Below are 15946 nucleotides of genomic sequence, written 5' to 3'. Positions count from 1 at the left end.
AATTCTGTTAAACATCATCACTGCGTAAGAGACAACTCGCAATCAAATTTATAAAAGAGAAGTATTTATTCTTGCAAGAATAGGCCCAGTCGCCAACACAGCAGTTACCCTGTGGAGTGAGTGAGACACTGAGATACAGAATTGGGCAATCTTTATACTGCTCTTCAAGGTCCTTTCCCTGCAGAGCTTCCCATTAGTTTTCCACAGACAAAAGGCCCTTTACTGCTAGCTTTGATTTATCACTAACTAACCCTTTAAGCTCCCCTTAACTAGATGACCTTCTGACCTCAGAGGTCAGAGGTCCTCCTTGCCCATCTGGTTCTAGAGCTTCTCGCTCCTGCACTTCAGGTGTATAAACATACATACATTTCAGAGAAGTTCCTCCTTCTCACATCAGACTGCAAATGATAAAACCATATGCCATTCATTTGTAAGGTCCACTGAAAATAAATTTCCACAACAATATAAAGGATTATTCCAGGTTCAATAAGTTAAACTCAATGCCACAGCACTTGTGGCATAACGTTGATTACCACAAAAATATTATTTTCTTACTTTCTTTAAAAAATAAGTTTAACAGTGAATCACTTACATTAGAAATGAATGGGGCCAGTCTGTAAATGTTACAATCCACACAGTATCATTATTGCAGAAACAAGATGAAAATAACATGGTCTAGGTGTGGGGGGAAAAAATCGTATCTGTGTAACGTTATACACAATGTTACAACTTTGTTTTGGATACATTTTGACAATATAGCATAAAACCCTAAAAATGACAAAAGAACAACTTTACATCTCAAATACCACACATGTTTCAATAGAAGAATTAATCTAAATGCTTTTATAAAATCTTAAGCTTCACATGTTTGCTTTAAAAAAACAACAACATGCATTGTCATTGTAAATTACTCACCATAATCTTGATTTCTTTTCTTCAACAAGGGACGAGTAAAAAAAATAAAATATGTATATGTATTTATATATATATATATATATATATATTTTTTAATTTTATTTATTTATTATTATTATTATTATTTTTGTTGTATTGAATAAGATTATCTTGTACCGAACCTGTAACATCCCTGTAAGGCATTAAGCAGACACTCTTATTCAGAGCGAAAAAGTGCGTTAGCCTCACATGTGAGACTGGCATGGTCAACAAATGGCAGCCATTTTGTAGAAGTTGCTTTAAAAATACTTTTAATAACAAGAAATAATACTGAATTACTTCGTCTACTCTACAATAAGACTCCATTTTCTTTTTTACAAACTTATTACACTGTTATTTAACCATATAAAACACAGTGTGTGATCCTTAGTCAATCGCAGCGTATGTACTACAGTGAAGTTTCATCCATTTACTCATGTCCGTCTATCATTCATGGCACACCCTCAGTCCCTTGAGACAGGAAATAATCCATGTTATGCAGATGAATGCCCTCCTGCTCCTCTTGCTGAACAGGAAGGAAGTGTTGCTGGCTGTGCTTGGGAGGAGACATCAGTGACTTTCCCTCCTCTGGAAGTTGCTCAGATGCAGCAGGAGTAGGAAGAGGACGAGAGGAATGTAGGAGGAATGTAAAGGGCAAAGTCTGTTTTCCTATTTTAGACATGAAATGCAGCCTATTCCTGAGAAGACACAAGAACAAAATGAAAACGGGTAAAACTTTGACTTTTTAAGAGACGTTTCCAGGGCCAAGAAATCGCTAAATGGACATTAAAAGATGGATGTGATAGGAAAGAGTTTTACCTCAAGAAACAGACCGTGAGCATGGTGAGGGCTACAATAAAACACAGCCCAAAAACACATGACACGTACAGCCACACGGAAGCATATCCAAAATCATCAGCCCCAACAATTACCACTGATTCTGAGAGATAGAAAGAGTGAGTGAGGACAGAGGTGAAATGTCACGGAAGGCTGAAACATTTGGAAAGTACAGGACATTGTTAAACTCCAAACATGCTGTTAGTGACCATTTCCTGTTTTGGCTTTCTGGTAAGGTACCACATTAATTTTCTTTCTTGTTTCATAATAGATTTACCAGATGTGTGAGTAACAGTACCTGAAGGAGAACAATGAGATGTTTTCTTGCTCAGACTCACCTTCACCAGGAACTTCTCCAGAACCTTCAGGAAACATCTCAAAGGGTTCCTGAAAGACGGAAGAGATAATAAACATAAGGTTTAAATATAGTAATGTGAACGTATGAGTGTATGTGGATGCATTCAAGTGCATGTACAGATATGTCGGTGTGTTTCTGTGTGGTATTGTGTTGAATGAACTCACCAAGGTAATGCTCTCAAAGGAAGTAGTCGTCTCAGGAGCTACAAAGAAACCCAAACAAACATCCAAATGTACAAACATCTTTTTGAGGGCAAAAATTAAAGCTGTTGTTTTGCTTCTCCTACCTCAAAACTGTATAAAATATTAATTCTTATTTTTAGAGAATTACTGATTAAAATATTGAAAAAAAGTCTGGTCAATTATTTTCTTTGAGCATTTTCACTGTGTATTTTGTTTTGTTCTTGAATATTTTACGATAGAAAACAAGACAATGATAATGCATACATGTATTGATTATAGATTTATGTATTTTTTTCAATCTCTACAAATACAAGAGGTAATTATAAACCCTACACTTAATGCAATGTGACAGACTTCAGCAAAATGGGTCTTCAACTTAATGGTTTTTTTTTTTTTTTTTAACATTGTCATTTAAAGCTGTCATTTACAATTTTGGACATTTGCTGCACAGCCCATTCCTTTTTGAGAGCTTGCCCAATTGATAGAAAGCTAAATGTCCAATAGACAATCAGATGCTTTTCCCAATGCAAACAGTGTAAATAATGCTGTCCTAGTCTCCCAGTGAAGCACACTGGACTGGACCCAAAATAATGTGTTTAGAGACTTTTATCTGATGAACATTGATCTTTGCTCTCTTAAAATCAATAGTACAGGTTTGTGCCAAAGACTCCCACTAAACCATGGATTTAATCAGCTTTGATTAAAGTGGATCAGTTCAACAGTTTTGTATGATATTTTCACACACACACACCAACATTTCTATAATTTGTAAATAGTTGTATATAGATGTATATTACATAGACAGACAGACAGAGAGACAGATAGATAGATGGCAGGGTTTTCTTTGCAGTATTATAAATAACCATGTCCATGTATTTTGTTACCTGACCAAGTGACTGCAAATACAGTATCAGTCCAGTCACTCCAAACACCGTCAAACTCATCCTTGGCCCGAAGCTGCACTTCATACTGAGTGTGTGGCAGAGCATCATTAATCGTCCAGGACTGTTTTCTGTCTAAACTGTCATTTATCATCTGGTACTAAATACAAATACAAGCACTCATAAATATAGACTCATAACCAAGGTAAGCCATTGTGTCATTTCATCCAAAAGATCTATGCATAATTATATACAAGCCGTTCAACTCTACCTGCTCTGCGAGTTGTGGTCGGTATCTTAGCTGAAAATGCAGGACATAGAAGCCACGCTTCCAGGAACTGGGATAAGACCAGGATACGTTAAGCATATGCTTCTGGCCCTCAACTGCTCTCACCACCACTCTGGTCGGGGGGTCTGGCTTAACTACAGAGAGAGAAAAAAAAAGAGATTTTCATTTCACAAACAAATTGGTGGTATGCTTTTAAAAGTAACTAATCAACATCCTACAGGACGGAAAAACACACAAGCGCTCACTGATATCATGTAGCTTGAGGCTGAGTTCAGGGCTCGTGGCACTGCCTGCTGTGTTCGACACACACAGTTTTGCCACATGGAGAGCTCTGTCACCCTCATCCACGGGGAAAGCACACCAACAGCGGGACCGGGAGAATGAACAAGGCACACGAGTGATGTTACCAAACAATCTTTGGAAGGAGACAAAGGGAGGAAGAGAAGTGCACAAAAGAGATCAAATGATACGATTTTGTGTCTTGAAATATTTGGACATTGTAAAAACACTGTAAAAAATTGTATGAATCCTTTATATTATAAATATATTATAATATGGGGATAGGACCATTATAATATGAGGATGATTATTCATACAGAAAGGTTTAAATTACTGCCTTTACCTCACACAGACCTTTCATTTGGCTTCGCATAGTTTGTGCTTGCTGTTTAATAATCATTTGAAACGCAGCAAACTGGCAGCTCCAGCAGTAAGATGAAAATATTTATCTTGAACTCTGCCATGGAAACTAGCATGTATAAATCTTAAATTAAACAATTTAATAATCAATTAAAAACGAATTTATACCTGTATGATATTACAAGCCACATTGGACCAGCAGTGTGGAAAATGGCTGTGGACGCCATCTTTTATCAGAAGCGGGAATTCATTCAGCACTGCCTTCACAGTGCATTATGGGTATTCTCTAGCCGTTGAGCGTACATCAGTTGTACACTCGTTATTGCGGTGCGTTATGGGATTGAATGAGTGCACTCGATAACACCCACTACGGTTTCGGACACCAGTACAAATGGCCTATTTAAGGGTATAGGGGGCGATTGCAGACACAGCCCTAGTTTCCTAGTGTGTGCCAGATAGTCACTAATTTACCTCACCTGTTTATTTAGTTTCCTTTTTTACCCCTGTGTATTCAAACCCTGAGTTCTGTCTGTTCTTTCCTCCGTGTCGTCTTTATGTGTGTTCATTCTAATTTATACTCTCATACGTTTTGGTTTTCTTATTAAAACTTTGAATCAGTATTTCCTTGTGTGTTTTGAATAGAACACACCAGAAACCTGACATCACACAAAACTGAATGAAGATGAAAAATACAAGCATACCAATTTGGAATGGCATGACAGTATGTAATTTATTCCTAAAAATGCTGATAACTGTTAAATAAATTCAGTCTGTCTTTGTCCATTTACCAAAGACACACTCACCCTCTAATAAGAAGTAGGTAACACAGCGGCCGTGGGGTTACTGGATGTTTGGACGTCCAATCGCAGCGGACCTTACTGGTGTGAAACTTCCTGTAGCAAAAGACAGTGGGTCTCTCTGGGGGCACTGTGAAAATAACACAAGAATGTGAATTTCTTCTGTGTATCTGTAAATCACTTATACCTGCGAAAGAAAGTCCTCACCCCCTACGCTGATTTTGAACGTGGAAACGAGTCTCTCTCCTCTGTAGCAGCTGTAATTCCCAACATCTGCCAAGCTGAGATGTGGACGTCTTAAAATCCCTCCCCTTTCCACTCCAACATGCACTTGTCGTCCGTTGAGAGTCCAGCGTGTTCGCTTTTTGATTCCTCGTGTCACCCTGGACCCTTCCTCTTCATAATCATAGTCCTCATAATCATCTTGATCAGGATCTGTCCCCATGGTGATACCAAAGGCCTCTTCTTCATGACCAGCAGTTTGACTGACAGCACGCAAAACACGTCTAAAAGTGCTTTGTTCCTTTCTTATGGTTACAGGGGGTTTAACAGTGACCGTTGTGGCCCCTTTAGTTTTGATATATATACCAGAATCAGTCTTTTGGTATGTTCCAATTGTAGCATCTCCCTTCAGACTGGTTATTTGTGTAGCATTAGCATGGACTCTGTGGGACGTCCAGTTGACAGTGATGTCTTCTCTCTGCTTCTTTCTATATTTTTTATTTATGACACTGGTCGAAGCCAACGGCACATCGTCCACAGTGACATCGCCTCTGCAGCCAAGCACAACATTGCTTCCTAACTTCAAGACCAAAACTCCAGGAAGGGGCTCTGAAGAACAACACAGCAGTTAGATCCTTAATCACACTAATAATCCTTTACAGAATATTCTGTGCACAGCTGGGCTTTGTCACGTGTACTGTTGTCTAGTCTGAGTACATGATATTCATGCATGGGTACAGTACAATTGTACCCACAGTTCATTGCGTTGTCTAAATATGGAATAAAATTATGCAACAAAGAGGTACTTTTGCTTTCACTTCCTTTTATTAAAATCCCTCCGATTCTTCTTCACAATCACTTGTTCGCTGCACCAGTTTGACCTGATGCCAAGGCAATACAACACCAGAATGCTCATAAAAGGACTAAAGGTGACCACTATATATAATGTAAAAAAAAATTAGAAAGACATTAAATGGTAAATCTTTGTTTTTTTTATCTATCTCCAAGTTCATGGCACTTTCAAACAAAAATAATTGCTGAAAGCCTACAAAAATCTATACTACGCCCATATGTACTATGCTTCATTTCTATCTGCATACGCAAACACTTGCTAATACATTACCAGAAAAATACCCCATTAAATGCTCATTAATGCCTAGGATTTTATTTCATTTGTGAATGACAAGAGTTCCTTTAACTATGGGCACTTTTGGCTCTCGGGACTGTAGAAAATAAACTCTCACTTGTTTATTTAATTTGTCCACTAACATTGACCAATAGTGGACATACACGAATCACAGAACAATTCTATCTTTTGTTCCCTTAATTCCACGGTCATTTCTACCACATCTTAAAATATAAATTGGGTTTAAGAACATTTTGTCGTGGAAATCACTTTAAAAAAAAAGAAAAAAAAAGAAAAAGGCAGACAGACAGTTTTGCTTTGCTGAGTCTAAAATCATAGCTAGCATTTAATGTATTTGAGATTATGTGATCTTTACTTGATTGTAATGATGCACAATAATAAAAAAATCTGGTAACATTTTAGTTTAGGGTCCAATTCTCACTATTACCTAGTTGCTTATTAGCATGCATATTACTAGGATATTGGCTGTTTATTAGTACTTATAATAAGGCACATATTAATGCCTTATTCTGCATGACCATATTCTACCTCCCCAATCATACTTACCCAATACCTAAACTTAACAACTACCTTACTAACTATTAATAAGCAGTAGGAGTTTATTGAGGCAAAAGTCATAGTTAATAGTTAGAATTGGACCCTAAACTAAAGTGTGACCAAAATTCTCATCATAAGTGAAATTTATAATAATGTATCCTTTATTTCTCGCACATCACGTCTACTTTACTTCAAGCATGCTCTTCACTGACACTGCTGTCTATTTAGCAAACAAGTTCACTCTAGCTTTAATTCGGGGTTAAACCATGGTTGTGGTGGAAATGATATCTAGCAAAGCAAACACACACCTTTTGAGGAGCAAGTTGAAGGAGAAAACTTAATGAAAAGAAATTATACCTGCACACATTTTATTATTACCAACGTATTGGCAAAACAAGTAGCCTTTGTCAAGGTATGAAAAAGGCTACTTGTTTTGCCTAAACGTTGGTAATAAAAAGAGAGTGTGCAGTTATAATTTCTTTTCATGTGGTGGAAATGATGCCACAGTTATAATTTGTGGACAATGTAAATGTAGATCTAAGTAATTATAATGTAAATCATTGTCAAATACAGATATAAATAATTTATAAATAATAAAAGATAGACGTAAATAATTTTCTCAAAATTAAATTAAACGTGATATGGTGAGGCCTAACTCATTTTATTTTTAATGATGGTTTTTAAAATGTTACGATTTCTTTTTTTTTTTGGATGAAGGCAAAGTTAAAAGTTTGGAAGACAGTTTGAATGTGAATTTCATATACAAACATTAAATAAAGTGAATCTAACAGTTTTAATTAAATAGTGTAGCCAGCCTAATATAACCCCTGCCTGAAACTTAAGAAACAAACATTCTTGCTTTACTCTTATGTTCTCCAGTGGGCTTAATGGCTTTATTTATTTACAGCTCACAATAAACTATTTAAAAGTCCCGTAATAAAATGGGATTATTATTTAGACTATTAAAATTATCAAGGAACGTCTATTAATAGGCTATTAGCTTCTTTACCACAAACGCTCATCATAACCATTAACCACTGAGTCAGAGGTGAATCACAACCTAACAAGACCATAAAGGAGTTAATTCATGTTTTTAATGTTAAAACAGACTGCAATCCAAGTAAAGTATAACTGATTTCAGTTAGGCCTACTTAAAATTCTCGATTGTATTTTGAAATGAAATGATAAATTACCTTGTCGAGGACACAGCTCATCTTCTTGTGCAGACTGAACTTTAATCGCAGATACACCGAAGAGAAACACGAGTGTAAATCGGGTCCACATTATTTTTCACTACCAAAAAAGAAAATAAAAGAAAAAAGAATCAGCCAGCAAAATATGCAATATAGCGGGTCATAATGTCAAGCCGTTCAGCAAGTTAAAATTTTAAACAGCCTAAAAAAACTTATATACGGGCGTTTGATTAGTCTAAAGCTCTTACGTCATTTGAAACATTGTACAGATCTAGGACAATTCGTTTGACAAAAAATACTTTCAGTTGCTTCAAGATAAGATTAGCCTACGATCCGGAGCTCTTTTGTTTGTGAGAGAAGCAGAAGACTGCTGCCTCTTCCTCTCCTCCCGCACATTAGACTATCTGTTACTAACAAATCCGCTCTTGCGAAACTGCGAACCACAAAGACAAACAAGTTCCTATTTGACAAGGCAATGACCGAAAAACGAATTATTTCTGTTTGCGGTCAGGTTTACAGCTACTACAGAGAAGTAGATGACCCAAGATCTACTATGTCGATGTGGGTCACCAGAATATCAGGTCGAAATAGGCTGTCCGAGGTGCTGCTGGATAACAGTTAATTATTTGAAGTTATGTTAATGATTCCCTCATTTATCCCCATTTGACTGTCTGGCATCCGTAGAACACAAAATAAGAATTGTAAGCTTCAAGAACTTCGTGTTCGCTATTCATTGATAATTTATTAATAATCTGAACTCTAATTATCTTAATAATAAGATGAACTCTAGAACCGAATCAGCCCAATTCGTGACTGAATCATTCAAACAACAGTCTGTGGACCGTATGAATTGATTCATTTAAAAGATTCGACTCAAAAGATCAAATCGTTCACAAAACGGGCATCATATTTCTCTTGTGAGAACAGAGTAGGGTACCACATCAAACGGTGTTGTGTCCTTTTTGAAGTTTTACATCTTCAGGTCACATTCATTGCATGGATAAGTTCACAGTACATTTCAGGACACTTGAAAGTGAAAGTCATAGTTTGGAACTATGGTGAGCAAATTATGACAATTCTATTTTTTTTTGGTGAACTTCCATTAGAAATTATTTAGCAATTAAACGTATAGAGAAAAAGTTTTTTTTACTTGATTAAAATAATTTAATCAATCCATATTCCATTTTTCACTAGGCTCATTCACAACAGGAGGGTTATCTTCTGTTTACTTCACAGGTCATATGGACCATTCCATTAATTTGCCTAACAGACACTGAAAGAGACTACTATATTCTGAGTTGACCTGTAACCTATAATTGCAATTATATGTAAATACTTTACTGTGTGGATATAGAAAGAGATATACATTTAAAAAAATGAACACACACACATTTAGATTTTAAGGCATATAATTGTTACCCATTTAACAGTATGAGAGCTAGGCCTAACTTCTACAGGGAACAGGACAAGTATGGAGCTTAGTAACTTTTCAAACATCTTTATCAACTTTCTTGGTCTATCTCATAATAAAACACACACACACTATTGCGTTTACATTCTTATTACCTAAATTCAAATACTGGTAAAGGCCACATTTAGACCAGAACGGTCAAGGTGGATTCCATTTGGTAACTCTTCAGTGAATTATTTTAATACAACTTAAAAAAAAAAAGTCCAAACACATTTGTTATCACAGTCCACTGGATCAATGCACCACCGTTGGGCAAATGGCTAGACCATCAAGGGTCCAGCAGAGCAGAGTTTGGGGTTGAATTGGACTTCTAGTCAAGTAGTCAGGGTTGGAGCACCAATATGGTGCAAAGACATGGATGAGGAAGAACGGGTCCATCCAGCAGAGTCACGTTCTCACTGAGAACTGTAGCGTTGTATCACACAGAACCGCACACATCTTAGTGCTATTTTCAGCAGTGGGGAAAAACAGAAAATCTGCAGCCTTTTCTATCAGCACATGAGAAATTCACTTGCCCAATCTGAAGTAGATTTACTTATCTCTGAGCAACAAACAGACAAAAAGCTGAAGTATTTGACTCAGCAAAACAATATGCTGACAAAATTGTCCTAACAGTATGAGACCACAAGAAAGTAAGTCACAGTGAGATTAAAAATACGGAAGAAAAGATAAACCACCCTCAATATATAGAGATGAAGACAATACTTGAACTGACTGAGATTTCAAATGAAAAAGAAACAGAACTACTCAATTTGAATACAAAAACCTTAAACCTTTAGTTATCAGTAATACTTGAATAATCATTACTTGAAACTGTAATGTGTAATCAGGGCTTGACAAAAACTTTTTTTTGCTTACCAGCCACCACTGTGGCTAGTGGTTTTCCAAAGTTACCAGCCACTAAGCATTTTCCCTGGCCACAATTTTGACATCGTTACCATGGGGAAAAACTGCTATATAGATATCTTTAATATGATCTCATAATTTGGTGGGAGGTATATTAGGCTGCTTTAAGACTTTAAACTTTAAGACCTGACGCACTAATACTGTTACACGTGCGTTTTCTTTCTCAACTGTTTACGTTCACTTAAAACATAACTGACAGTGTTCACGTGAATACTCGCCAAGACCGGCATTTTGACATTAGTTTGTGTGTATTTGACTGTTTAAGCACAATAAGCCGTGAAAAAGGACTCAATTTAGTACTGAGAGGCGGCTTTATGTGCGCACACTTTGGGTGTGAGAACAAAATCTGCGAGAATTAGTAAAATTATGCGCAATCCCACAACGAAATTCAAGCCCTGTAACAGGAACAATATTCATCTGGAGCAAATGATATGAGTGAGTGAGGAGAAGCAGATTTGTGTGTCAACTCGCAGTCAGAGAGATCATGAGAGAGCGAGAAAGCGGAGCTGGTTTTGAGTATCTATTCTGCGGAAAATTTGTATTGGAAGCGTTTCAGATATTTTAGTATCGATATGTATCGAAACATTTTTAAAAACACTACAATGCACTTAGTTTATTTCAGATGCCTTTTTAAAAGTCTACAATTGAAAAATGTATATTTATACAGGCCTATAAAATTCAACCCACCAAAGTGGATAGTGGGAGTGACTGTTAGACGACACTGAAATCCACCATTTGGCGGGTGTTAATGTCAAGCCCTGTGTGTAATGTATCAATATATTGTGATATGTATTGATATATTTAAGCTAAGATATTGAGAGAAATGTTAATGCAAAAAAATGGGAGCTTTTTTCCTGTCTCCAAATGAAAAATAATGAATCTAAAAGTGCATTTGAGTGCAACGCAATATGTATTTAGTAAAACAGCTATAGCTGGTAGTCAGGTGTGATGTAATATCAGCCTTGGCAATGCTATTTAGCGGTTTGTTGTCTGATAACTTGGCTAGAATGAAAAACTCAGTCGTAAACAGCTCAAATAACACCAAATTTGTCCTTCTCACTGACAGGAAATCTGAGAATGGAAACAATACAGGAAATGTGAGGGGTGAAACTCTTTGTGCTGTCTGTATACACAGTTTGTCTACTAAATCTGCATCCATTTCCATGTGTGTTTTAAGCATGTTTACTCCTAAACTGTCTGGGGCGCTGTCTTCTCTGGTCATGTCCTCAGACAGAAACATGAGCATTCACATGAAGGATTCCAGTTGGTCTTGTCTATCTATCACTCGCCACTGGAAGTTTCTTCTGCAATGGAAGGAGGTCCAGGGCTGCTTGCACCACTGATACGAGCTCCAGAACCCTTCCACACAAACGGTACTTCCTAGAAGAAAGAATCAATAAGAGGATTAATCAAAAATACAAAACAAATGGCATTATTACCTACATAAAATGCACTAGAGTAAATGTACCTCTTAAGGCCCTGATATACTTCAAGCAAAAACAAAGAACGAACTGATGTCACGTCGTCAATAAAAAAAAATTCAGGCCAAAACGAAGTTAGTTTGGATTTCGTTTCGGGAGGTCAAAACAGCTTGCCAAAGCAAACTTCCTGGAAAAGTTTGCTCCGGCTAGTAAACACCTTTAAACTACTATGGTCCAAGTCGATTACGTAATAGGTAGGTGTGCTCTGGGATGTGTAGCTTTTCCATTTTTTTATTTTTTTTCTACTATAAGGAAGCTCTTCAGTGTGTTCATTCTTTTACTCGTGTATGACTTCGATGAACTGAACAGAAGAAATTACAATTTGTGTGGATACAATTTTAAGTATGTTATAGTATGTTCATTTCTTCAGTCCATCGAGTCTGGAGTGCCGAATTGCAGAGCTTGTGTAAACATCCACATCACTCACCACATGATCAGATGCTTTCTTAACTGCTGTTTTCTCACTAGTCATTTTTGTTGTGTTTATTATGTTATTGAAAGGAAAGCGTATCTGTTTCATATGGAATCACATTACTATTTATTCATTGAAGCTACTAACTAAAACTGTATACCTTCCTACCTAAAACATGGATCAGGGAGATCACAATAACTTAATACTAATTAAATAGTGTTGTGTACTATTTCAGAAATCATTCAGCAAATTTAGTTGGCTCTTAAATGTCCCCTTGGCAACCACAACCAAGTTCCTATTTCCCACAACAAATACATGCAAAGTAAAGAGAGGAAAAAATAAGTGGAAATTCCAAAACAGCTAGGCTTTCTGATTTTAAATGAACATTTACATAGTCTACACCACATCCCTAAAAGTTAATATATAATTTGTATTTTGTGTATTAATAAATCATTTGTCACACACACACTCTAAAATTTGGGTTCGGTAAGATTTTTGAATGTTTTTGAAAGAAGTCTCTTATGCTCAACAAGGCTGCATCTATTTGTAAAATATTGTGATATTGTGAACCAATACAAAATACCAAATAAACATATTACAATGATTTCTGAAGGATCAGTTCTTATTATTATCAATGTTGTGCAGCCTAATATGTTGTGATACATTTTTTCAGGATTATTTGATGAAGAGAAAGTACAACACTTCTTTTAAATAGAATATTTTTGTAACAATGCAAAAGTCTTTACTGTCATCTTTTGATCAATGTCATGCGTCCTTGCTGAATAAAACTAGTATTAATTTCTTTGAAACAAATTGTTTTACTGACCCAAAACTTTTGAACAATAATGTGTATATCCTAATTATAAAGTGTTTTCCTAAATATTGAGGAACTCATGGCAGTTATAGCTGAGACTACTACTATGTGCAAAAAGTGAGAAATGAAAGTGTTTTTAATAGTTCTGCTTCCTGCCGTTTTCTCCTTGGGGGAAATTTACTTTTTTTTGTCAATCCACAAAATGTCAGGCACGCCAACAGAATCAACCCTCTGTCCCGTGTTGAATAATGCCCTATATTTGTGTATGTTGGCCTGCATGTGGTGTATCTGTATACAATTTGTGCTTGAACTTGTTTTAAGATGTATATTTACCTGCACTGTTCCAGTACTAGATCCTCCCATCTCTCTGTCTGCACACCTGAGCACGCTGAGAGCGATATCATCAGGGCTGTGAGTGAGGACGGGTTCATTGAATTGCTGCCCTGCCTCGCCTGCCACTGTGTCCTGACGACCATTTACTGTGGAAAAGGGTGAGGCTTGAGAGGAGGCGGCGCTGTCATCTCCGGTGGGCGGGGTGTTCTGCACACCAGGGCTGTTTGCGTGCTTTTTCCTACGAAGGGTGTCAATCCAACTGCTGCTGTGGCGGGAAGCGAAAGAAGCGAGAGCCAGCGAACTCAGCCGCATATTTTTTCCCGAAGTGATCAGCTCTCCAAAGCCCTCCTGATGCGCAAACGCATAACCGGAGCGTCGAGATCCACCTCTCCCCAAGCGACCAAGAGCACTGCCACTGGCTACTCCTGAACCGCCCACTCCACGACCCGCACGCCCACCAGGCTTCCGCTTTTTCTGCAGCACAAGTTGAGTGTAGCGCACCTGCAGAAAGAGAGTGAGAATGTAATAAGGGGAGAGGATGAGTGTAGGGGATAACCCGAAACTACAAAATATGTCAAACCTACTGATGTGAAACAAATATGATCTATGCTATGAATCAGATTATGCAACAGTCAACCAACCTTAACCATCCAACAAACAGTTTATTTGTTCTTTAAATTTAACATTTATATTTGTGTTTATATAGATATAATATGTATATAAAGTAATACTGATATTATTAACATTGATTAACAAGACTATATATCCATAATAATTACTAACATATATTTTTATATTAATATTTACATAAAAAAAACACTCTTTCACTCACAGCAATGCAAATAACCACATGCAAAGAAACAAAATCAACGCAATTCACTAGGGATTTACCAACACATTCTCGTCCTTTGGCGTCATATAGGTGACGCCATATGACATTTCGTCAAAATCTTACGCACATGGCATCCTTTAGCGTCAATTTAACTTGACTGTTATGGGTAGGGTTACGGTTATGACGCCTTGGGATCTGCGTCTCATATTGCCGCTAAAGGATGCCATGTGCGTCGGATTTAGACAAGCGTCACCTGTATGACGCCTTGGGTTCTGCGTCTCATATTGACGCTAAAGGATGCCATGTGCGTCGGATTTAGACGAGCGTCACCTGTATGACGCCTTGGGTTCTGCGTCTCATATTGACGCTAAAGGATGCCATGTGCGTCGGATTTAGACGAGCGTCACCTGTATGACGCCTTGGGTTCTGCGTCTCATATTGACGCTAAAGGATGCCATGTGCGTAAGATTTCGACGAAATGTCCAAGGCGTCACATGTATGACACCTTGGAATGAGAACGGGCTCGGATTTACTCAATGATCACATAGAAAATTGAGAATGTTTATTAAATATAATCCTTTTAAGACAGATCTTTGTTGTGATATACTAATAATGAATGTTTGGTTGAATATAAACATAAATTGTGGAATAAAAAACAAATTCAAATATGGCGTAAGATTTAGGCCAGACAAACTAGTGTCACACGCATACTTACGGTATCTGAGAGCTGAGGTTTAAGATCCAGTTTGAGAAAGCGGAACGCAAGCACTGGAGCAATGCAGATGATGGTAGCCAGAGCAATAGTTAACCAAACCACTGGCTGTCCGAGTGTGTTGTGGGCACTTCCTGTGGTATATTAACACATGGTATGCACACAAACACAAAATAAGCAACAAATATTTACACCAAATGCACACAAACATTTTGAACAAGATAAAATACAAACAATATATAATTTATAAATCACACAATTAAAAATCCATGGGTATTTTAAAGACAATATATTGTTTAGTACATTTACTTTTCATTGTATATTAATTATTATTTTTGTTTTTTGTTAAATGTATGTTATTTTTTTAGGAAAACTATTTCTTTAACATAGTTTTATTGTGCCGCCTACTTGACTGCCAAAGGACATTTATATGTATACTACTGTTCAAAAGTTTGGGGTCAGTAAGATTTTTTTTTAAATGTTTTTGAAAGAAGTCTCTTATGCTTACAAGGCTGCATTTATTTAATCAAAAATAAAGTAAAAATACAGGGACGTTTTAAAATAAATTGTATGTATTTTAATATATTTTAAAGTGTAATTTATTCCTGTGATGGTAAGGCTGAGTTTTCAGCATCATCATTATCCAGTGTCACATGATCCTTCAGAAATCATTCTAATATGCTGATTTGGTGCTCAAGAAACATGTTTTATTATAAACAATGTTGAAAACAGCTAAATATATTTGCGGGAACTATACTTTTTTTCAGGATTCTTTGATAAAGTTCAAAAGAACAGTATTTACTTGATAGATTTTTAACAAATGTATTAATAATTAAATTAATTATCACTAATGTGCTCTTGCAGAACAAAAGTATCAAATTTTTTCAACAACAACAAAAAAATCGTAATGACCGCAAACTTTTGTATGGTAGTGTATCCATAAACAGTTCTTTTTGTATAAGAGTAATGC

The 15946-nt window shown here is 36.6% G+C and overlaps 2 protein-coding genes across 3 annotated transcripts in view; both read right to left on the bottom strand.

Moving 5' to 3' along the window:
• Positions 1 to 1363: 1363 nt before the first annotated feature.
• Positions 1364 to 8134, bottom strand: il6r (interleukin 6 receptor). The gene is given in 10 exon segments (XM_056267676.1): positions 1364 to 1631; positions 1753 to 1873; positions 2109 to 2157; positions 2293 to 2330; positions 3195 to 3351; positions 3463 to 3614; positions 3726 to 3895; positions 4923 to 5046; positions 5124 to 5747; positions 8016 to 8134. Coding segments are annotated over 10 exon segments (1794 nt in total). The 5' UTR covers positions 8107 to 8134.
• Positions 8135 to 9406: 1272 nt separating this feature from the next.
• Positions 9407 to 15946, bottom strand: part of atp8b2 (ATPase phospholipid transporting 8B2) — a 50576-nt gene continuing 44036 nt past the window's right edge. For both annotated transcript variants that reach the window (XM_056267667.1, XM_056267666.1), the window contains 3 exons: positions 14980 to 15110; positions 13433 to 13933; positions 9407 to 11772 (listed from right to left, as the gene is read on the bottom strand). In XM_056267667.1, coding sequence (XP_056123642.1) covers positions 11674 to 11772; positions 13433 to 13933; positions 14980 to 15110 — 731 coding nt within the window. In that variant the 3' untranslated portion in view covers positions 9407 to 11673. The remainder of the gene's footprint in view (positions 11773 to 13432; positions 13934 to 14979; positions 15111 to 15946) is intronic.

The sequence above is a fragment of the Rhinichthys klamathensis genome, unplaced genomic scaffold, assembly GCF_029890125.1.
Source record: "Rhinichthys klamathensis goyatoka isolate OS25496 unplaced genomic scaffold, OSU_Roscu_1.1 h1tg000262l_1, whole genome shotgun sequence".
In the NCBI taxonomy this organism is placed as follows: Eukaryota; Metazoa; Chordata; class Actinopteri; order Cypriniformes; family Leuciscidae; genus Rhinichthys; species Rhinichthys klamathensis.
The sequence above is the reverse complement of the archived record's forward strand: the minus strand, read 5'-3'. Positions and strand labels throughout refer to the sequence as shown.